At 46.1% G+C, this 24361-nt stretch overlaps 1 protein-coding gene across 1 annotated transcript in view; it reads right to left on the bottom strand.

The window, feature by feature from the left end:
* Positions 1-2549: 2549 nt before the first annotated feature.
* The window catches only part of LOC308168019 (disks large homolog 5-like), a gene marked incomplete at both ends in the record, with an annotated part of 45818 nt that continues 24006 nt past the window's right edge, over positions 2550-24361 (bottom strand). Inside the window, 19 exons of the mRNA XM_080542497.1 lie at positions 2550-2653; positions 2792-2901; positions 4343-4452; positions 4801-4928; positions 6184-6327; positions 7634-7830; positions 8795-8965; positions 9294-9442; positions 9890-10091; positions 15697-15861; positions 16722-16855; positions 17556-17718; positions 18418-18507; positions 18855-19014; positions 19377-19463; positions 21499-21629; positions 21835-22030; positions 22674-22800; positions 22922-24112. Of these exons, the coding sequence (XP_080398623.1) occupies positions 2550-2653; positions 2792-2901; positions 4343-4452; positions 4801-4928; positions 6184-6327; positions 7634-7830; positions 8795-8965; positions 9294-9442; positions 9890-10091; positions 15697-15861; positions 16722-16855; positions 17556-17718; positions 18418-18507; positions 18855-19014; positions 19377-19463; positions 21499-21629; positions 21835-22030; positions 22674-22800; positions 22922-24112 (3759 nt within the window). The remainder of the gene's footprint in view (positions 2654-2791; positions 2902-4342; positions 4453-4800; positions 4929-6183; positions 6328-7633; positions 7831-8794; positions 8966-9293; positions 9443-9889; positions 10092-15696; positions 15862-16721; positions 16856-17555; positions 17719-18417; positions 18508-18854; positions 19015-19376; positions 19464-21498; positions 21630-21834; positions 22031-22673; positions 22801-22921; positions 24113-24361) is intronic.

Below are 24361 nucleotides of genomic sequence, written 5' to 3' on the forward strand. Positions count from 1 at the left end.
TCCGTAGTCGTGCGGCTTCCCCGGCGGCCAGCGGACAGACAGAGGCTGTGTTCAGATCAGATGGGTTTGGGAGATACGAGGGAGGTTCACAGGTAGCGGGGGTGGAGCCATTAACAATATCACACCGAATCCTGCGTCTCGGTGGTCCGACACACTTGCTTTAAAACAATGTACTATTTTCTACTTGGTTTGGATGTGGGCTGGGTTTGTTGCATCGGCTTAATCCCCAAAATATCTACATAGATCTAGTAGGCTACTATATTACTAATGCTACGCCATCTATTTTCACTTTATATTGCATTAGCGCTCGGCTGAACAATGAGGGGAAAAGCATGTTTTTCTTTCCCGTTTTCGGATGTCAGGATGATGTAGGCGGAGAGTCGCAAGGCTATTTTCTCCTCAGAATAAGAATAGGCTAAAACGAAAACATTGAGAGGCGAAACGAGGCTGTGTTAAAACCTGTTGAGTTGAGCAGCCACACCGTGCAATCTGTTGCTGCCCTGTGTGGAATAAGACAGGCCTGATGATTAGAGAAATAGGTTTCTAATTGTAGTGATTTGGCACATTTAAAATGTGCACATTTAAAAGGCTAATGAAAATATAATTAAAGCGACAAGAATAAGAATGTAAACTACATATATAATAACCCTAAACCTGACACAAACACCTGGTTCAATGGGACGAAGTAATCTGGCCACTGACGGAACACATTCTAACATGTTATATTATTGCTGATAGATGCTGATAATAATAACCATCCGTCTTGACAAACAAAGGGGATTATATATCAAATATCCATTGCAGCGCCTCCGATAATTGTGATGTTTCTAAATTATTTTTTGTTAAACAAACAGTTTATAGTGTTAAAAGGTATAGATAGAACTTATATATAAATAGAACTTCTATGAATTAAAAAAAAAGATAAAGTGGAGATGTACTCTCCCTGGTGGTCAAAGATTGCATTGATCGGCTAATCCCAGTGGAACAGTTCGACACCAACGCTTTATTTACCGGCGCCCCTAAAAGTCCGTCTTTTCATAAATTGGCCTACTTTTTTGTTGTTGCCAGAATTACCAAAATAGCATTGGTAGTTCAGCTCTTGTTCTTGCGTAATCGAACTGTGGCAAAATGATGTCCAAAGTGAAGTAGTTATGTGAAAATAACACACCAATCCAATGTACTGTGACAACTTTCCCCATATTTATTCATTTCTTAACATTTGATACAAATAATAGAATTTCATTGAGAAGCAAAGTTAGAACTGTGTCTGTTTTAACCAACACGAGAGGATGTTGTCATTCTAAAATGAAACTCTTATGCCAGCAGGCCACTACAATGCTTAAATACTGTAAATTAATGGATTTCTACTGTTTAGATTGACAATCAATACACTACAACAGAGAGAGAGAGAGAGAAATAAAAGATCCCTTTTTTAAATGATCCACTTCTGGTATAAGAGAATTAATGAAATGTTGGGAAGAACAGGGTAACACACAAATCTAGATGTGTATAAAGTGAAACTAACGTACCTATTATAATATATGGTTAAAAAATATAGGATTTTTAGTGTTAATCCATTACAAGGTTCACAGATATACAGTGCAAAAACAAAATATTTGTTTAGTTTGGCACAACATACATACATACAGAGGGAAGCATTGCATCGACTGAAATAGGTTATTACAAAATGGTGGCACGTTCATCAGAACATACAGAGAAGGCAGAGGTCATTCACTTCATATCAACAACAAAAAGAGAATCATGCAAATTTGCCCATCGATTTGTCTTTAAATAGGTACATAACACGACAAAACAAGAAATAAAATAAAACGATCATTTCTCTTCGCTAAACTGCTACATCGGTATAAAGGAAGGTTCATAACCAACCTCTTTGATTGAATTAGATAACTTGACAGAAAAAAAAATGGAATGACAAAAAAATATAACAAAACAAAAAATATATACATAAGTGGTCCTTTCTATTAAGCTTCGCCCTCCTCATGCTGACCTTGACGGCCAAATATCTGACTTCAAATACATTTCACCACGGTCAGTGAATACACGGTCTTCCCATTCCTCAACTTCATTTCGGACATACTGTACCAGTCACAAGTTTGGACACACTTTCCCAGAATGGGAAAGTGTGTCCAAACATTTGACTGGTACTGTATTCTTAGGGCATAATCATTATAAGGAGTACATGGAGTGTCAAGAGTTAAGGAAGGGGGGGGGGGGCATTCAAGTACTGTAAGCATTACATTAAATACTAGTGTAAACGAGCCACTGTTTGAAGTACAGCATCACTATTATAGTGGGATTGAGTCCATTATATCGGAGTGGGAGGGATATCAGTGCTAGAACGAGCCTGGTCTTGCAGATAAGTGTTAATGTGTTGTGTCTTGAGACTCTTATAATAGTTTATCATAAACATAACAGTCATAAACATGTTGACGAGTTTGAACACGTACCCATTCATAAAGTATAGCATATACCTACGTAAACCTTCCGTAAAGGTTTTTGTTAAGTGTTGCATTGAAGTGAGGAGACCACTATGGAGAGCCATCAGGAACCCACAGGACTTTACTCTGTTCCTGATCCACGATGGTCATGATCTGGGTGCAAATGTACGACAGGTTTCCTCCTTGGACGATACCTAAAACACACAAACAAACCAGGATGTTAACGTCGTGGTATCTTGACTGATCTTGGGGGGCTTAATCTCTTGCATTATTCACACATTATTCCATCACATCGACAATAAATAAAGCGTTTGTGTTGTTCGACGCCCGACCTGTGAAGAACTTGCTGTATTCCTGCTCGGTTTTCTGTGCCATCTCAAACTGTTCCTTGGAATGTTTCTGGGAGACTTTATCCCGCAAGTATAGAGGATCCTTCTGTTCTCTGTGGGGGGGGACGAGAACATATGTCAACATCCCATAATACTGTTCAGTTCATTCAAAATGGCGGTGACACAGTTCACAGTCCTATATGAGACAAGGGACTCTGGGAGAAGGTCACATGACCCCTACTTCCAGAGAACACATTACACATGACAGCGACGTCTCACAGGAGGAGCTGCTCTCTGACACGTTCTCAGTGCTGCCGAACAACTGCGCTGAATGAGAAAGTATGCATGGAAACGCGCACGCGCACACACACACACACACGCACACGCACACGCACACGCACACCACACACCGAGAATGTTTCAAAGAGCAGCCCTGCTCCTATGCTTGTTAGGCCGAATGAGCAAGCACACACGCACGCACGCACACACGTGCACACGTTGGCAATAGGTCTAATGAGGTCTCTGTCAGTAACCAGGGTGAGATCTCCTGACCCAACCAGGCAGTGCACCCTCTCTCTCTCCTTCCCTGGCCCCCAGCATGCAGGCTACATATTGAGTCGATGACGCCACCCTGAGGACCGACAGCCAGGGAGGGGCCCGGTCGTCTCCTCTCAAAGTCCACTGCTGCAGTCGGCGTCAGAGGAGTGAGTTAGGAGCGGCCGGCACTGCAGACGCCCACGCAGACACAGAGTGGCGAGAGAAAGGCCCGGCCGCTCCCTGGGACAGCTGGCACTCAGCTGATGACAGAGGAGGCTTAACATCAATCAGACCCTGGCCATGTTTACCCGCTCTGGCACCAGCATGTGTGTGTGTGTGTGTGTGTGTGTGAGGGGGAGGGTGGATCAGTTAGTTTGTGTGTGTGTGTGTGTGTGTGTGTGTGTGTGTGCCCACGCACATGTGTTCATGTGTTGTGTGTGTGTGTGTCTGTCCATACGTCCATGACCATACAGTCCCTAAACGTGCAGTCAGCAGTCTTAATCTTCCCTCCCGATTACAGATGAAAACGTAGACTTCAGTAAATCACAATTATCCCGGCAGAACCAAGCCAGGCAGGGGGGGCACGGCGGGCCGGGGCCGTTTTAGACTAATGAAATCCTGATCAACCTGATTAATTCCCTTTGGATGTGTATGTGATAGAAATCAGAGATAACCAAACCTGTGGTGATTTATGTTGTACTAATGAAAGTGGGCTCTAGACAGACAATACACACGCAGACAATAGGGCAGGTCAGCTAGCTGGTACACGGCCGGGGTAGGGGGACGATGGCGGTGGATGAGGGCATGGTCGTCGCATCCGGGTGCGCTTGAGGCTACTCAGGAAGATTACCTGAGGTCAGATCTCATCAGGAGGGAATTCCAAAACGGGAGGTATAACTGTGACTAAAAATAGGTACGGACAGACGATATGTCGCGATGACAAAACTAAAATCAATGAATTTGTATAAAAATAAAATAATTTAAAAAAAGTAAAACAAAATGGATGCGGCTACTCACTTTATCTGCTTGGCATTTTTGTAGCGAATGAAAATGACGATTGGGTAGATGTGTACGCTGTGAAGCCGTTCGATGGCGTGAGGGGCAATGTCAAGCAAACAGTGACAGTCCTACAAGAGAGAATGACCACAAAAACAGAAACAAAAACAATTTGGTTTCTATGTGAAATGAGTGACAGCATAAAAGCAGAATGTTACCAAAAAGACACATTAGGAGAACCGCTGAATAAAGTTACTGACATTTTGGGCCGGTTTCACAGACAAGGCTTGAACCTAATCCTAGACTAAAAAAAGCATCTTCTATGGAGATTTGACATTGAAAGTGTGATTTAGTCCCAGGACTAGGCCTTAAGCCTTGCCTGTGAAACCAGCCCTGTGTTATGTTTAAATATCGGAGCTAAACACAATAAATCAGGGCATGAAAACATAACAATCATAGGCATAAAAACGAAAACATACCTTCTCTGTGATTTCTTTAATCGATGCGACGGTTGTGACATCAAAGTGACCACTCCTTCGTTTGTAGTCGATGAACACACAGTCCTTCACGCCCCGCTCGATGGCCTGCTGGGACGCCTTCATCACCTCTGGACGCACAGAGCATCAGAGAGCAACGTTATAAAACACTTGTATTTATCCTTTATTTATTCAGGGGTCTTCCAGGGGGGTATTCCATCAACATCACTAAAGGAAAATCCAGGCTCCAAGTCTCTCTCGAGTTCTCAAAATAAGGCTGGATTGTCGACGTTGATCGAATACCCCCCTGGTCACTGTTTCAAGGGTGCCTTGATTGCTAAATATATCCAGTATTATTTACATCAAGATTTCAAAAGGATACAATATTTTAGCTCTTTATAACGTGGCGTGACTGATAAATGAAAACGGACAACAATTATTTCAGTGGATTGCACTCCTGATAAAAAGACCACAAATTCGACAAATTCACGCACAAAGTAAAAGTAAAAACGTATTACAGAATTAGTTTGTCCTATTCATAGCTTTCATGTGACGTCACAGCATAGTGGAAACGCCCACCTGACGGGCAAAAGGCACTTTTTGCGGGCAAAACCCACGGGCAAAACCCACTTTTTGCGGGTTAATAACTTTGATTTCCCGTGGGTTAGGAAAATAATTCCAACGTGTCCTGATAGAGTAGAAGACAGGGAATCCAACACTATTTGAATGGAGTCGATCCTCCACTCCTATCACCGTGGACACAGCAAGGAGCGAATTCCCGGATATAAATATTCCCTCGCCGACTGCGGGAGTTGGGAGTTTCGTCCAGCAGCCGGTGAACGCCCGGTTGATCGAGTTTCATATTAAAAGTATATCTTCTCGGGGTGTCAGCGCGGTGGTTAAGGGCTCAAAATGACCGTATACTGATGGTGAATTTAGCAATAATAGTCTTATGTGTGTACCACCTCCATAACCGGTGTTATTCACGGGAAAAGCCGGTCAAGGAGGCACCCTTTGCAGGTCAATAACTTTGATTCTCCGGGGGTTATGATAATAATTCCAACGTGTCCGGATAGAGTAGAAGACAGGGAATCCAACACTATTTGAATGGTGTCAATCCTCCACTCCTATCACCGTCGTGTATCTTGATAGTTCTTCATGGGTGAGGTGGTCTAAATAGTAGGCAGCCATGTTGAGCGATGTTGCTATGATACTTTTTGCCCGTCAGGTTGGTGGTTGCTAGGGAAGAAACCACGTGACTGAAAGCTATGAATAGCGTGCCATGGATACAAGCCAGACAGAAATAAAGACAGATATTTAATAAAAAGCAGACATAAAAGCAGCCGTTGTAACCAGACACTAGACATCTGCCTTCAGCCAGCTCACCAGGCAGGCAGCGGCAGAACCTCCCTGGAGCCTCCTTCACCAGCATGTCCTTGATGGCCTCCACCAGCGGCCCCAGGACCAGCACCGGTCTGGGGGAGCAGCACTCCACCTTCTGAACCCTCTGGTACGCCAGGCTCACCCCATCTGGAGACACACAGTCAGGTCAGAGGTCAGACACACAGTCGGGTCAGACACACAGTCAGGACAGAGACACAGTCAGGTCAGAGGTCAGACACACAGTCAGGTCAGACACACAGTCAAGTCAGAGACACAGTCAGGACAGAGACACAGTCAGGACAGAGACACAGAGACACAGTCAGGTCAGAGACACAGTCAGGACAGAGACACAGTCAGGACAGAGACACAGTCAGGACAGAGACACAGTCAGGACAGAGACACAGTCAGGACAGAGACACAGTCAGGTCAGACACACAGTCAGGTCAGACACACAGTCAGGTCAGACACACAGTCAAGTCAGAGACACAGTCAGGTCAGAGACACAGTCAGGACAGAGACACAGTCAGGACAGAGACACAGTCAGGACAGAGACACAGTCAGGACAGAGACACAGTCAGGACAGAGACACAGTCAGGTCAGAGACACAGTCAGGACAGAGACACAGAGACACAGTCAGGTCAGAGACACAGTCAGGACAGAGACACAGTCAGGTCAGAGACACAGTCAGGTCAGAGACCAGTCCCCTAGCGGATCAATGAAGTACTGAAGTATCCACTTATTTTTATTTTATTCCATTGTCACTTGTTGCTGTTGTTGTTTCTGGTCTGAGCTGCTGTAATGCCTGAATTTCCCCTCAGAGATCAATAAAGTACCTATCTTTATTTTTATTTTTTTTCCTTTCCTAACACCAGGGGAGCCACCCCTCCTAAATTTCGTTGTTCGGTACCTGTACTGTAGCAATGACAATAAAGACCATTCATTCATATCTATCTATCTATCTATCTATCTATAAAGTACCTTTAGTATCTATCCATCTATCTATCTATTTATTTAGTGTACTGCAGTATGTTAACTGAGGTAGCTAACTTCATCAGCATGTTAACTAAGGTAGCTAACTTCATCAGCATGTTAACTAAGGTAGCTAACTTCAGCAGCATGTTAACTAAGGTAACTAACTACATCAGCATGTTAACTAAGGTAGCTAACTTCAGCAGTATGTTAACTAAGGTAGCTAACTTCAGCAGTATGTTACCTAAGGTAACTAACTACAGTGGTATGCTAACTAATGGGAGTGGATCCGATGAACCTCTTATTTAGTCTAAAACTAGTTACATACATAAGCACACAACCCTAACTTCTACCAAAACATACTTCATGATAATCGTTTTACTTTTGTGCCAAGTTTATTTTTCAAATCTATGAAACTACGGCACGTTTGGGGGGGACCCTCTCTCTCGACCCCGCCCCCCTGCCCCCCCGCCCCCCCCCTCACCGTCCATGATGGGGAGGGAGTCGGTGCTGACGGCGTCCAGAGCCAGCAGGTCCTTCCCGTCCTTGGAGCCGCTGCGCTTGTGCTTCTGTCTCCTGCGGAAGAAGGACCTCCGCGCCGCCGCCGACAGGGTCTTACCGGCGCCGCTCTCCTCCTTCATGTCGGGCGTGCTGTGGCGCCGGTAGAACTCCTGGTCCATCCTGGGGACAGACATGAGTTCAATAACGTTGAGCAGTAGTACAAAGTACAGTAGTGTACAGTACAGTAGTACACAGTACAGTAGTCTATAGTACAATAGTACACAGTACAGTAGTGTACAGTACAGTGGTACACAGTATAGCGGTACACAGTACAGTAGTGTGTAGTACAGTAGTGTATAGTACAGTAGTGTATAGTACAGTAGTACACAGTACAGTGTATAGTACAGTAGTACACAGTAGTGTACAGTGTATAGTACTGTACTAATATAGATTACCAGTCCCAGGGGCCCAAGAGCTCAGGGGGCCCCTAAGACAGAGGCTCTGTGTGAAGTCACTGTTATTAACTATAACATTGTACAGTAGTATGTAGTACAGGAGTACAGCACAGTATAGACAGTGTAGTACAGCACAGTATAGACAGTGTAGCACAGCACAGTATAGACAGTGTAGCGTAGTGTACATCATTTTGACAGGGGTGCGTCCCCCCCCACCCCCACCCCCGATAGCCTTGTAGCTGAAATTGTACTTGATCTCATTTGACAATGTACAGGGACAGACAACACAGTGGGTTGGCATGGAAACTGCATCGAATTCAGTTTGAATCCAATTCACTGTGCAGTGCAGTGTAGATGGTGTAGCGTAGTGTACAGTATTCTACAGCAGTGAGTCTCTCCTCCCCCCCCCCCCCCCCCCCCCGATAGCTTTGTAATGTTGTACTCATTGGTACGTTGTATCTCATTGGACAATCCAGACCTGGTCCTCTCCTTCACCAGCAATGTTCTTCATTTAACATATTTTCGTTCCTTCACGCACACAATATTGACCTGCAAACATTTAATTTGTCCAAATTGTCACGGCTTTGCGGCTGGGTTTTTTCGGGAAGAATTAACCACGACTTAATTAAGCGACAACGCTTCCGGGGGGAAACGTGTCAAGTATACAAGGGAGGGTTTTCGTGACTTACATGTATTTGCTGGGAACCTGCCCTCTCTCCAGCTTGCGTGCGTTCTCGTCTAGCTGCCAGGCCATCCAGTAGCCAAAGCTGCCCTTTGGTAGCGTGTCTTCGATGTAGAGGATGTCGTCCTTCTTAAAGCTCAGCTCCGGCTCCACCTCGGCCACCCTGTCGTAAAGTGCTCTGATGGAGAGGGGACACCGATGGATAACGGTGGTTTAGAATATCGGGACATACGTAGATGTCATAGGTTGTCACGTTATGAAAAACGATGTACAGTATAGTTGGCCTTTTAACCAAAATAATTTCAGGAGAGTGCCAAGAGTTTGACGTTGTATCATCATTTATGCATTTTTTGGTGAATAAATTCACCCCTGGCACTCTAGAATGTTGGGTGACTTGATTCACCCTCGGCACTTAAATGAGTTAACATACAATTCTGGGTTTCATGTTTTGAATCGAGGTTAGTAATGTTTGTGAAATGCTCGACCAGTTGGAACAGAATAGGTACCTTATGTAAAATCCATCTCCTGGGTTCTCTTTGACCATGCTCAGTTCATCCAGACAATGTTGGACTTTGAAAGTGGCTGTTTCAGCTGGTTTTAACATCTCCAGGTACGCCTCTTCTGCGGTTCTATTCTTCATGTTGACACCGTTGTACTGTTGAAGAAAAAAAGACCAAATTCCACAATGAGCAAAATGATACCACAAACATATACGCAGAAAGAAAGTCTACTGCAACCCAAAATATTTCCGAAGGCGTAAAGCGAAGTCGGATCAATCTGAGTTACTAACACAGTTGAGCCAGTATGCTCGTGCGTATTCCTTTGAAATTATTTTTAAACTTGCTTTTAACCTCTAACTACGTTTATTGATGTTTTTACTGACTGTGCTTTTGTTTTACTTTTTATATATTTGATCTATTGTTGTTCTCTCCATGAAATGTAGCATCTTTGAGTGCTGAGAAAAGCACAATATAAAATAAATGCATTATTAGTATCATTATTATTATTGTTAATACTATGATTATTATTATTATTAAATGAGATTCTATCCCAGTGAGAGTACAGAATAAAGCGATCAGATGACCCCGCCCAGGCGCCCTACCTCCAGGATGAGGTCTCCAGGCATCAGGCCGTCAGGCCCCCTGGCTGGGCTGTCCTCCTCCAGGCTGTCCACGTAGATGCCGTGCAGCTGCCCCCCGCAGATCTGGACCCCCAGCTCCACCTGGGTCCTCCGCAGCCTCACCAGCCTCACCAGCCTGGCCTCGGGGGCCCGCCGGGAGCCCCTGGAGCCCGCGTCCGACAGCCTGGGGAACGCAACGTCACACGGTCACCGTCTGACCAACACGGTGGTCATGTTCTGTATGAACTTTTGTGTCTTGTGTTTGTTTTTGCTTGGTTTTCTTGTTTGTGTTCTATGGATTCGTATCATTTGTGTCGCAGGGCTCCCTTGAAAAAGAGACTCCGGCCTCAACGTGACTCCCTAAAATAAAGGCTTCAAAAATAATAATAATAATACAAACATTTAGGGCCAGTTTCACAGACAAGGCTTAAGCCTAATCCTGGACTAAAAAGCATCTTCAATGGAGATTTTACATTGAAAGTGTGATTTAGTCCAGGACTAGGCTTAAGCCTTGTCTGTGAAACCGGCCCATAAAATAATAATGACCCTTTATTCAGCACATTCTGTACCGTTTAGAATCAGAATCGAGTTTATTGTTATATCCCGTTATAGAAGTATAAGAGAATGACAATCTTAGGCTTTGGTCCCGTGACATTGCAGCAACAAGAGAAAAATGGCAATAGTTCCAAAAACAGGAGACAATAGAGTAGCGTAATAGAAATAATAATTCATAGAGATTGCTTAAGTATAGCCCTGAGGTAGCAGTAGATGACAGCAGGTAAGGCATCAGATACACAGTGTCTGTAGGGACGAGATGAAGTCAGATATAAGATATAGATATATGGACTTCCGGTGGCGCGCGAACAGAGATGGCAGCCTGATAACAGAGCTCCGGTGTCAGCCTTAAATTACCCCTAATTCAAGATATTTTATGCACTCGAATTGATATATATCAACGTAATGATGGAGGGGGACAAATATAAGAGAAAGGGTACTGGGGTCCGAAAGCCATCTGAGAGAATAACTGAGAAAGACGGAGCAGCTAGCAACAGAGCTAACGTTACCCCGACGGAACAAGATGGAGGCTTGAGAGAGAATGAAACGCTGGACTCGATTCGTAAAGTGGTGAGCGAAGTCGTGAATGCGGGTATGACAACTTGGCAAGCTGAATTGAAAAAGGACTTTTCCGAATTCCTCACGGATTTCCGAGAGGACATTAAGAAACAAATGGATGAACTCACGACAGGAGTGAACCAGCAAATCCAAGACGTGATAGGCCGAGTGGAGGGGGCGGAGGAGCGCGTGGGGCAGATGGAGGACGGTGTGGCTGAAATGGAGCGGTGGGACATTGGTGTCAAGGATGCCCTCACCCAGTTACTTGGTAATCAGCGGGCGTTGCAAGATAAAGTGTCTGACTTGGAAGGGAGGTCTAGACGCAACAACATCAGGATCTACGGCATCCCAGAGGACTCGGAGGGTACCTCCGTAGCAGCGTTTGTTGAAAAACTGATAAAGTCAGAATTGGGAGGTGATCTTGACTGTGACCTGGGGATAGAGCGTGCCCACCGTGCCTTGGCGCCCAGACCACCCGGAGGAGCTCCACCGCGATCCATGGTCATCAAGTTCCTCCAGTTTACAGTGAAAGAAAAGGTCCTCTATACCGCCTGGAAAAAGCAACCCACTTACCAAAACAAACGTGTTTTTTTCGACCATGATTATGCGACGGACGTGCAGAACAAAAGGAAGGAATATATACCCATCAAGAAGGCGCTTAAGGAGAGGGGAATACGCTTCCAGACCCCGCTGGCTAGAATGCGTGTCTTTTTTGATACAGGCACCGTCATGTATAACAGCGCGACACAAGCAGCAGAGGACCTGCGGAGACGGGGATTCATCTTGGACGGAGCTGTTCGCGGGACCACGGACAAGGGCATAACGGAGGAAACGCTGACTCGACTTCTACCGTGGGAAACAACCGAGCCCCGGAGGGGTGGAGCCCAGAACCAACATCAGCAGCAAGTCCGGGAGAGATTGAAGCAGTTTCGTCGGGGCGATGTGGATTCTACAGCAGATAATGAGTGAGTGATTCACTTCAGCCCAGAGACTCTTATTATTATTTTTTCAAGATGTTAACATAGGCTGACACCGACAGTTCATAGACAGTCACTAGACTCTTTTTTTTTCCTTCAGCCTATTCGGTCATTGACCAAGAGCCACATCTTTTTTATTTTTTATTTTTGCAACAGAGGGGCCCCACTTAGTGGCCAGCACCCCTCATTACCAAAGAAAAAAAGACTTTGGTCATAGGAACTGAGTTGATTGTGATATGTTGAATGTAATGACGATTGTTGTAACCAATGACCATTGACAATAAAAAGAAAATTTCAAAAAAAAGATATAGATATATATCCATATATAAGATGGATTATGCTGTCGTGTCCTGTGTAGTACCTGAACGTAGGTAGACTACATAACGGATGAAGTGGATGACAAATGGGATACTTCACAGGTGGATTATGCGTGTGAGTGTAGCGGGTAAATAGCCACTAGACCTTAGCAGCCCTCCTTCATAACATATGATTAATAGCCCTCGTTTACATACATATCCATAGAAACCCTGTCCACGGTGAAACCCGAAGACAAATGTTTCCACACATGAAACCACGCTTGCCTGTTCTCTCTGTGTTTAACCTACCTAGAGTGGAGGGGGTTTGGTAGGTCATGGGCTATACAGAGCGGAGCCGTCCAATTACGGCAAACTTAAGTGCGTTACCCTTTTCATTAAAAGAATGATTAAAATAATGATTACACCAACGTGGGTGTCGTGGCTGAACCCCTCCAGTCTAAATGATGGGGTCCAAACTCCATGACCTTATACTGACCATCACTAACATACTCCATGTCCTTATACTGACCATCACTAACATACTCCATGTCCTTATACTGACCATCATTAACATACTCCATGTCCTTATACTGACCATCATTAACATACTCCATGTCCTTATACTGACCATCATTAACATACTCCATGTCCTTATACTGACCATCATTAACATACTCCATGTCCTTATACTGACCATCACTAACATACTCCATGTCCTTATACTGACCATCACTAACATACTCCATGTCCTTATACTGACCATCATTAACATACTCCATGTCCTTATACTGACCATCATTAACATACTCCATGTCCTTATACTGACCATCATTAACATACTCCATGTCCTTATACTGACCATCATTAACATACTCCATGTCCTTATACTGACCATCACTAACATACTCCATGTCCTTATACTGACCATCATTAACATACTCCATGTCCTTATACTGACCATCATTAACATACTCCATGTCCTTATACTGACCATCATTAACATACTCCATGTCCTTATACTGACCATCATTAACATACTCCATGTCCTTATACTGACCATCATTAACATACTCCATGTCCTTATACTGACCATCATTAACATACTCCATGTCCTTATACTGACCATCATTAACATACTCCATGTCCTTATACTGACCATCATTAACATACTCCATGTCCTTATACTGACCATCACTAACATACTCCATGTCCTTGCATACTGACCATCATCACCAACATCCTCCTTCTCTCTCACCGCGGTCACTTACCTGGCCATCACTCTCCCACTGTCACCTGACATGACAGACAGTGGCTAATGCACAGCATGGGCCCTCATCTGTGAATTATACTATGTATGTGTGTGTGTGTGTGTGTGTGAGTGTGAGTGTGAGTGTGAGTGTGAGTGTGAGTGTGAGTGTGAGTGTGAGTGTGAGTGTGAGTGTGAGTGTGAGTGTGAGTGTGAGTGTGAGTGTGAGTGTGAGTGTGAGTGTGAGTGTGAGTGTGAGTGTGAGTGTGAGTGTGAGTGTGAGTGTGTGTGTGTGTGTCAGGGTTTCCGTTAGAAAAAAATGGTGCCGGTCAACGTGTCCGGGAAGATTTCAATTTACCGGACAAACGTGAGATATTGAATGAATGAATGAATGGTCTTTATTGTCATTGCTACAGTACAGGTACCAAACAACGAAATTTAGGAGGGGTGGCTCCCCTGGTGCTAGGAAAGAAAAAAAAAACTTTAAAAAAACACTTTAAAAAAACACAAGAAGGGAAGGAGCTGGTTTACATAAATAAAGGCTATGTATTCCGGTCATCATATTCAAATATAATATAGCTGTTTGTCGCGGTGATTAGCTGTTGTGTAGCCTAGCCTATATATGCCGTTTAATGTCTATTTCTCATCCGATACGATTAGATGCGAGCTATATAATAAATATAATATAGGCTTTCATGATTCGCATGCGCGCTATGCCATGTCCAGCGCTGAACGCGCGCCACAATGTCAACGGAGTCGCTGTGGCGGTGCCCTCACTCAAGACACAATCTGGAGCCTTAACTGCTTTCAGTAGCTCAGTCAGTCCCACATACTGACGACATGCGATGCCATTTTTTGCCATGTGAAATGCAACTTGTAGCTGAGAGTGCAGCTTATTGTTAGCCGTTTCATTAGCCTGCTCACAGTGGCCTTTCACAGCGGTTTGCTGTTGCCTCAAACTGACCGCCGATATGTGCTCACTGCACCGCCTGTGATCAGTGAGACATTCTCATATTCGTTGCTCCTCTCGTGAATCCGTTATTCCTCCCCGATTTTTTGCACGGTGAGCAGAACATCTTTCCTTCCCCATCTAAACGCAGCCAGGGGAAAGTTTCTTTCCATTTAACTCGGAACCCTCGAGCCGCCTCCATCTCTTTACAGTCAGACTTCTCCTCAGACTCATTGTAGCTTGGTTTCATGAAGTAATTGTTAAGCTTACTTTGCCTCTCGCTCGCTATGGTGCACTTTGAGCTGCAACGTTTGCAGGTTAAAAGCGCTAGCCTATACAAATAAAAGTTATTATTATGGCGGCCCGCTGCGCAGGGTTGCCAGATGGGCCGGGTTATCGCCGAATGGGCTACTGGGTTTAGCGGTAATAGACTGGTTAGGCTGTATTGTCAATCCCATCTGGCAACCCTGCCGCCGCTGTTTCGCGGAGTCATCATCATGCCGGCGTCAAATCATATCATAATAAAAGAAATATATAGCCTATATATTCGTCTTTTTTAATATAGAAGGAATCAGAATGTGAACTTTAGCGAATTGTATTCAAATTGTGCTTAGAGGGAATTATTTTCACCGGACATTATGACCGAAGAGATTTAAATTTGTCGGACTTCAACAAATTTTACCGGACAAAGACCGGTAATTACCGGTTAACGGAAACCCTGGTGTGTGTGTGTGTATGGCAAGACTAGAGTGAGCTCTCTCAATGAGAACATCCTTGTGTAATCTAAAAAGGGCAGGTGGCCACTGTGTATCAGGGGGGGGGGGTGAAAGAGTTATGATGGTCCTCAGTGACTCTGCTTTTGAGTAGTATTTCTTGCGCATTTTGACACAATGGTTTTTGATGACGCAATCCAGTGCCACGCTGTTAAAAAAAACTCCTAGGGAGGGGTGATCGGTGGCGTAGCACAGTAAGGCGTCAGCCATGTAATCGCTGGGTTTGATTCCGGCCATCAACATATCCTGCATGCGTCCCTCCTCTCTCTCACCCATCCTTCCTGTCAATCTACTGTCTCTATCTTAATAAAGCAGAAATGCTCCAAAAACATATATATAAAAAAAAAACTGATAAGAACCCTGGGTGTGAGTACCGGACAGACGGGACAAGGCCAGGGGGCGTGGTCAGGGGCGTGGTCAGGGGGCGTGGCCTACCTCATGGAGCTGCGGGGGCTGGTGGCGGGCGTGGTCTGCCTGGACGGGGGCGTCATGGTCCCCTCGTCCTGCTCGCTCAGCGTGTCGATGGCGGAGTGGTTGTCGGGCGTGGTGGCTCCGCTGCACTGGGGCGTCGCCTGGGCGCTGATGGACTCCATCCGAGAGCTGGAGCAACCAATCACATCACATCATCGATTGAGTGACTGACCAATGACAAAATCTAAAGCATACAGCGGCGGCAAAACATTGTGATTTCAAAGACACGTTTGACCTGTCATATACCGTAATATCACTATGCAAACACTACAATTACGAAGTGTTGTTTATCATTACGTTACCTTGACAACAGTGGTTGTTTTGAGAACTATTTATTAGAGAAGGGCAGAAGCTACCATAATCTCATCACAAAATAATTACTTACGGCATTGTTGTTGTTTGTCACAATTCTTCGTTTTGTTACCGCTGTATAAAAGCAATAAGGCACTACAGTTTGTGCTTTATGTTGAATAAAGTCACAGTTGATGGCGAGCGTGTGTGTCTCAACCCTTGAGCTGCATGGCCTCAGCTGTGACTTATTCACCATAAAGCAGACCTCTCGTGTCTTACTGCTTAAATAAAGCACATAGAAAACCTAAATAATTCAGGTCATCGGGGCACTTAAGTGGCGTAGCACAATAAGATGCATGCCATATCATCGCAAGGTCCCTGGTTCGATTCGATTCCATCGACCTATCCTGCATGTCAGCCCTCCTCTGTCTCACCCATCCTTCCTGTCGATCTCTACTGTCTCTATCCCAATAAAGCAGAAATCCCCCCCCCCCCCAAAACATACACAAATAAATAAATAATAAAGTCACAGTTGCCAGGGTTGCCAGCCAGGCCTAACAGAGCCCCTCAGTTGTGACTTATTCATGATGAAGCATAGCCTCCCGTGTCTCACTCCTTAAATAAAGCACATGAAAAACCTAAATAATTCGGATCATGATGGAGCAGTACTCCACTAGGCTTGCGGACCGGTACAGTACCTGGAGCGGGAGGGGTTGCCCAGCTGGAACATGTGAGGGTTGTACTGGGCCAGGATGGTGATGGTGTCACACTGCTGACCAATCACCAACCGCGCCTGCTGCTCGTTGGCGTTCCGCAGGTTGATACCGTTAAACTGGAAGAACAACAACAACAACAACAACAACAACAACAACAACAACAACAACATCAGTTACAGGGAGAGAGAGGAAGGATGACTCACACTCACACAGTAGGGGTTGGTTACCTTGGACATGGATTATTTAAGTCCTGAACTAAATCTCACTTTCAACAGAGACCATCTCCGTTTCTCTTTTGAAAACTTTTTCTAGTAATGTCCAGGAGGAGGATTATCTCACCAACTGTTCCAGAACATTCACCACCTAGAGTGCCAAGTGTTTTATGTGGTATTTACCTAGCAACAACACTTTGATTGGCTACAAAATGAAACATCACCTTTTTGGGTGAATAAAGTCCCACCGTGGCACTTTAGAATGTCGACAATTCGGGTGACTTTATTCAGCCTCGGCACTAAATGAGTTGAACCTGTGTTCAGGTAACCACCCTAGTGTTTGACTGAATCATCCTGACCAGTGATGAGTTTGTGGTGGCCTAGTGGATAGTGAGTTGGACTGGAAGTTCAGATCAGAAGTTCAATAGTTCCAAGTCCCACCTGGGAACACCACCACTAGTGTGCCCTTGAGTAAGGCACTAAACTTAGGCCCTAACTTACTATAGTCCTGTGATCTCTAACTGTAAATCGCTTTGGATAAAACGGCTAAATGCTCAAAGGTTTAAAAAGGCAGTGAGACAGGGTTACCACGGCGACGCCGTACCTCCAGTAGCTGGTCTCCGTACTCCAGACGCGCTTGGTGGGCGATGCTGCCCGCCGTCACCTTGGAGACGAACACGCCGCCGTTCTCCCCGCTGACGATGGAGATGCCCAGGGGCTCTGCGCCCTTCTGCACCGTCACGTTGCGCGGCTCCTCCAGATACGGCCTTTTGAGGACGAACACATGGTTTTATCAAAAAAATTACTTACTTAACTGAATGTAGAATGTAATGGGAACACATCCCATTACAAAAAACCACACACACGCAGTCATACTTTAGTAATGAGCATCCCTTCATGCAGGAAGTGCTTCTAGTCTGGAAAACATTTGAAAAAAAAGAAAGAATACTAAAACGATATCAAAAGACTATTCGGCAGCCAATGCGAATGATTGCGATGATGAGTAGATGTCGGGGGTGTTTGACATAACCAGAGAAGCAGCAACAGGCAGCGGGAAGGGGAAATGCGCGCCGCTCGATTAGAGAATTCATCTGACACAAAGTTTGGTCCCGGCGTATTCTGGGTATTCTGTTTGAATGATTTAGCGACGAGACGGGGTGCTCGGCGTGCAAACGAATCATCTTCCGAGTGATGCGATCATTCATGATTCAACAGCAGCATACAACCTTAAATTAACCACAGCGGCGTAAATTAATGATGATGACAACCTTGCGAAAAAGGCGAGCGTCTATCTATCTAATCTAGCTTCTGAAAGAGCCTCGCAGACATTCAAAGAGAGAACACTAAAGGCACTAACACTTTAAGTGTTAATGACTCTCGGGGACTTGAGATCAGGTGTTTTTTCGAACGCACAACGGGACAAAACTTTGCAGGTCGAAGACGAAACTCTCTGTGTTAGAACGAACCTTAAGCTCCTTAAAGAGCAGAACCTCAACTTAGGCTTAGCCACCAGGGCCAGAGGGAGCCTGAGATAGGATCTGTTACGGAACAGATATCTGGAGAGGAGACGACAGGAGGAGAGGCAGAGAGGGAAGAAAAATCACAGATAGAGAGAGACAGAGAGAGAGAGAGAGAGAGAGAGAGCAGGGACGACAGGTAGGAGGTGAGAGACAGACAGATGGAGATACAGTGACAGATAATCTGGAGTCTGCTACTGATAAATGTAGGACATGACTCACACTAGCAGTTACTACATGACAAGGACTCTATCAGGATGGTAGCAGGGTAAAGTACAGAGGAGAGGGAAAATACGGCACACCACCATCATCAATTGGTTGATGAGACAACCGGTGCCCTTTCATAGCCATCACCTCGGGGGGAGTGGGGAAGGGGGGGGGCATACCTATCCTTCCGCCTGTCTCCTATCGGAGCAGGGCTGACTGATATCCTGGGCTGGGTGGAGATGGAGCTCTGCGATTGGCTGCTGGCATAGGAGGAAGTGTCCATGTTGACGGGGGACATGGGCGGAGTCGAGCTGCTGCACTCCGAGTGGGACAAGGAGCCTATCAGAGGGGAGAGGGGAACGTTTCAGGCCAACACTGTCAAAATAAACGGTGAATAATTCAATTTGGACAAAGTACTTCATCCATGCAGACTTCATTAGACGGTGACACATGAAACATTGATAATACGCCGTTCATAATTGATCAACAGTTTATCCTCATGTTTGAAACGGAGATGGCTTTAACCAACTGCCAAAGAATTCCCGGAAAACACTCACCACGTAGAGTGTTCTATGCGGTGTTTACCTAGCAACAACACTTTCATTGGCTACAAAATGAAGCGTCATAACATAAACATTTCTGGTGTATAAAGACACCCGTGGCACCCTTAGCCACGCGCGCAGCAGGAAACGCAGGCCTACCTCTATCAGACCCGGCCGTAGAGCGTGGATATCGGGTCGGGGGGATTTTAATGCGCTCGGCCCGAAACTGCAAATTACTTGAGGAACCTGTCGAGACCAAGAACAGATAACAGTCAGTAACACACCTCTTTCGAAAGAGGGATAGAGTATTGAATATCCAACATGCCAATATACAGTATATATACACTACCGTTCAAAAGTTTGGGGTCACCCAGACAATTTCGTGTTTTCCATGAAAACTCACACTTTTATTTATCAAATGAGTTGCAAAATGAATAGAAAATATAGTCAAGACATTGACAAGGTTAGAAATAATGATTTTTATTTGAAATAATAATTTTGTCCTTCAAACTTTGCTTTCGTCAAATAATGCTCCCTTTGCAGCAATTACAGCATTGCAGACCTTTGGCATTCTAGCTGTTAATTTGTTGAGGTAATCTGAAGAAATGTCACCCCACGCTTCCTGAAGCACCTCCCACAAGTTGGATTGGCTTGATGGGCACTTCTTGCGTACCATACGGTCAAGCTGCTCCCACCACAGCTCAATGGGGTTGAGATCTGGTGACTCCGCTAGCCACTCTATTACAGACAGAATACTAGCTGCCTGCTTCTTCCCTAAATAGTTCTTACATAATTTGGAGGTGTGCTTTGGGTCATTGTTCTGTTGTAGGAGGAAATTGGCTCCAATCAAGCGCTGTCCACAGGGTATGGCATGGTGTTGCAAAATTGAGTGATAGCCTTCCTTATTCAAAATCCCTTTTACCTTGTACAAATCTCCCACGTTACCAGCACCAAAGCAGCCCCAGACCATCACATTACCTCCACCATGCTTGACAGATGGCGTCAGGCACTCTTCCAGCATCTTTTCACTTGTTCTGCGTCTCCTCACAAATGTTCTTCTGTGTGATCCAAACACCTCAAACTTCGATTTGTCTGTCCATAACACTTCTCCTTCAATTCCTCTGTCCAATGTCTGTGTTCTTTTGCCCATATGAATCTTTTCCTTTTATTGGCCAGTCTCAGATATGGCTTTTTCTTTGCCACTCTGCCTAGAAGGCCAGCATCCCGGAGTCGCCTCTTCACTGTAGACGTTGACACTGGCGTTTTGCGGGTACCATTTAATGAAGCTGCCAGTTCAGGACCTGTGAGGCGTCTATTTCTCAAACTAGAGACTCTAATGTACTTGTCTTCTTGCTCAGTTGTGCACCGGGGCCTCCCACTTCTCTTTCTACTCTGGTTAGAGCCTGTTTGTGCTGTTCTCTGAAGGGAGAAGTACACACCGTTGTGGGAAATGTTCAGTTTCTTGGCAATTTCTCACATGGAATAGCCTGCATTTCTAAGAACAAGAATAGACTGTCGAGTTTCATATGAAAGTTCTCTTTTTCTGGCCATTTTGAGAGTATAATTGAACCCACAAATGTGATGCTCCAGATACTCAACTAGCTCAAAGGAAGGCCATTTGTACAACTTCTCTAACCAGCAAAACCGTTTTCAGCTGTGCTAACGTAATTGCACAAGGGTTTTCAAGGTTTTTCTAATCATCCATTAGTTTTTTAACACGATTAGCAAACACAATGTACCATTGGAACACTGAAGTGACAGTTGCTGGAAATGGGCCTCTATACACCTACATGTAGATATTCCATAAAAAACCAGATGTTTGCAGCTAGAATAGTCATTTTCCACATTAACAATGTATAGAGTGTATTACTGATTAATTTTATGTTATCTTCATTGAAAAAAACAGTGCTTTTCTTTCAAAAATAAGGACATTTCTAAGTGACGCCAAACTTTTGAACGGTAGTGTATATATACACATCTATTGTGCATTCTATGACATTCCATGACTTTTGATGCTCAAGACATCATCCTCTCTTATAAAGAAAACACATAACGGGCTGGTTTCACAGACAAGGCTTAAGCCTAGTCCTGGGACTAAATCACACTTTCAATGTCAAATATCTCCATTGAGGATGCTTTTTTTTTTTTGCCTAGGATTAAGCCTTAAGCATTGTCTGTGAAACCGGCCCTATATATGTCCAATGAATCCAAGCCCATCTTTCTGCTGATAGTAGTCAGTCCACAGTGACGTCTGATGACATTGGCAGGTCCGGTTACTGACCCAGTCTGGCGCTGGAGGGCAGGGAGTTGGTGCTGTGTGGGGTTTGGCAGCGCGACGGCGCCGGCTCTGCTGCGAAGTCGCCAGACCGCTTGTGGCTCAGGTCCAGGCTCAGACGACCTTGGTGCTGCGGACTGGAAGTGACAACACACATTCATCAGACCGACTACGCCGTTCCGCCCGCAAGTCTCGTTTCCCAGACACTCTTCCTGCCCCCAAATGTGTGAAAGGTCAGAGGTCAGGTCACGTCAGGGCCGACGCGGCGCCAGACTCTGGCCTTCGTTAAGCCAATAGGAAGACGGCGTTGAAAAACGGACAGGCGCGTAGCCATTGGCTAACCTGGGGTGTGGGTGTGGAAGGCTGCCCGGGCTGGGGGGCACCGGGGGGGGGGTGTTGTTGTTGTTGATGGTGTGGACCTCATGACTCCAGGCGGTGTACACGGGGTTCCTCATGACAGCCGTGACTGCGGGGCAGGGGGCCAGGCCTCTGTGTTGGGGGTCTGCGGGGCAGGGCGCCAGGCCTCTGTGTTGGGGGTCTGTGTCCAAAACAGTAAACGGATCAATTTTCATAAAGCAAGAAGAAGACAACACACCAAATTCATGCAAAAAAAGACAGAGAGAGAGAGAGCAAAATAAGAGCATAGAAAGTACATAATCGTGTTCTCTCCAAGAAATGCACTCTTTGAGTACTGGGAAAATCACTATACAAAATAAATGCATGATTATTATTAAAAGCAACGTTATGTATTGAGACAAAACGAATATATGTGACAGCAGCTGGTGTTTTGGGGAATAACTAGTCCGATGTCGTTATTCAGCTTTCAAATGACGTGTCATACATTGAAATCTGAAAATAATTGAAGATGCTTGTTTGAATGTTGCTACACCTCAAACCAAATAGCTCTAAATCAAGTCAACACAGGCAAAACAGCTGCTAGTAGGCTAGCGCTAAAAACAACTTTGCTACAAACATCTAACTGCATGTTAAGCACATCATAAAATGTTCATAAAACATCAATATGAATCCAATTCACAAATGCTAAGTATTTAGTGATCCTAAAACTGTTGCTCATTTGCGCGAAATGAATTAGCGAGACACTCCCCCTTTCGCCAGCCGGCGTCACATATGTCACATATTTCAGTACTCGTGACAACGGTAGGTGTTAGAGAGGGACTTACGGGCGGCCATTGTGCTGCTGTACCCCGGGGGTGCGAAGGGCATGCTGTAGCGATGGGAACGCATCGGGGAGAAGCGTACCAAGTCCACGGGCTCTGGAGACTGGTCGTCGTTAGAGTAACTCTGTACCTACACACGGGAACAGGCGGCAAAGCCGTCACAATCAGCCAGCTACACATCAATGACGTCGTCATAAGGATTGTTAACAACAACGACCAAAGCAAGAAGCCTTAGAGTGGTTTGAAGTTACCTGCATTGGAATGGGGATGTGCAGCGGGGTCAGGGGGGGCATGTTCCTCCGTAGCGCGGGGGCGGATTTAGGCCGGTACCGTTTCCTTTCCCTGTCCCTGTCCCTCTCCTCTGGCCTCTGTCGGCTCACGTCCTCGTCACAGGACTTCCTGGGAGTGGGCTTCCCCTCTCCCTCCACTCCCCTCTCCGTGTAGTAATGCTGCCCGTCGTCCCCCCCTCCGCCTCCTCCCCCTCGGCCCTCCAGAGCCGCCTCTAGCTTGCTCCCCAGGGGTCCTGCGGGGGGCTGGGCCGGGGTGGTCGGCGGAGTGCCTGTGGTGATGGTGGAGTCGGAGGCGGAGCTGTTCTGCTGCCGGTGTTTGAACCGGAACGAGTCGCTCCTGGCCGGCGGCGTGGGCGGGGCCTGTCCCGGCGGGGGGCCCGCCCCCTCCGTGGCTTTGGAGGCCAGCGGGGCGTGTTTGGGCAGCTGGGTCAGCGACAGGAAGTCCAGCTTGGAGGGCGTCTCGGGCCTCTTGAACGTGTCCACGTCGAAGATGGACTTCCTCTGCTTGGGCTTCTTGTAGATGGAGAGCTGGGCGGTCTCGGTGCCCGCGGCGGGGCCGCCCGCCATGACCTTGGGCCACGTGCCCCCGCTGGGCTTCTCCTGGGGGGGTCCCCTGTCCCTGTCCAGGGTGGTCTGCAGGGCGATGAGGTCGGCGGTCACGGGGGTGAAGGTCAGGGGTCGCCGGCTGTTGTGCTGCTCCTGCCTCCTGTAGCAGAAGTCCTGGTGGACGTCGGAGGGGTGGGGGGGGCTGAGGGGCCGGGGGGGGCCGTGCTGGGACTGGGAGGAGGGGGGGACCCCCCCGCCGCCTCGGTGGGAGAGGGAGCGGGAGTGGAGGGAGCTACTGGAGAAGGGCTTGTGTTGGCAGAGGGAGCCGTCGACAGCGTCAACCCTCTCGTTGTGCCCCTCTCTGTCTCTATCCCCGCCCCTGTCTGCGCCCCTGTCCCTGTCCCCACCCCTGTCCCCGCCCCTGTCCCCGCCCCTGTCCCCGCCCGTGTCTGGGTAGTAGATGTCTGTTTGGGTGGAGCTGCTGTGCTTGGAGTTCCTGCAGTTCCTGGCGTGCACCTCACAGGAGTGGAGGCGGCAGTTAGAGCTCTTCTCGGAATCCCTCAGGTTTTCGAAAATACTCAGCCCGGAGGAACTCTGCGGGAAGAACTGTGTGTGGAAAACACAAAACAAAAGACTTAACTAAGCAACAGGAGGACGCAACAGAAATGGGAATGAATACCTCAGCTAATCAGAGTACATGATATACAACATAGAATGACTTTTCCAGGAAGTCATTCGAATTATTCCGATTAACCAATTCAAATGGATACAGCGGGTTTCTAATACGCTCTACTATGATCAGCTCAAGGTATTCCAACATTTAATACATGATAAATAATAAATAAGGGAACACTT

Source organism: Nansenia antarctica, assembly GCF_963989245.1.
Source record: "Nansenia antarctica genome assembly, chromosome: 11".
NCBI lineage: Eukaryota > Metazoa > Chordata > Actinopteri > Argentiniformes > Microstomatidae > Nansenia > Nansenia antarctica.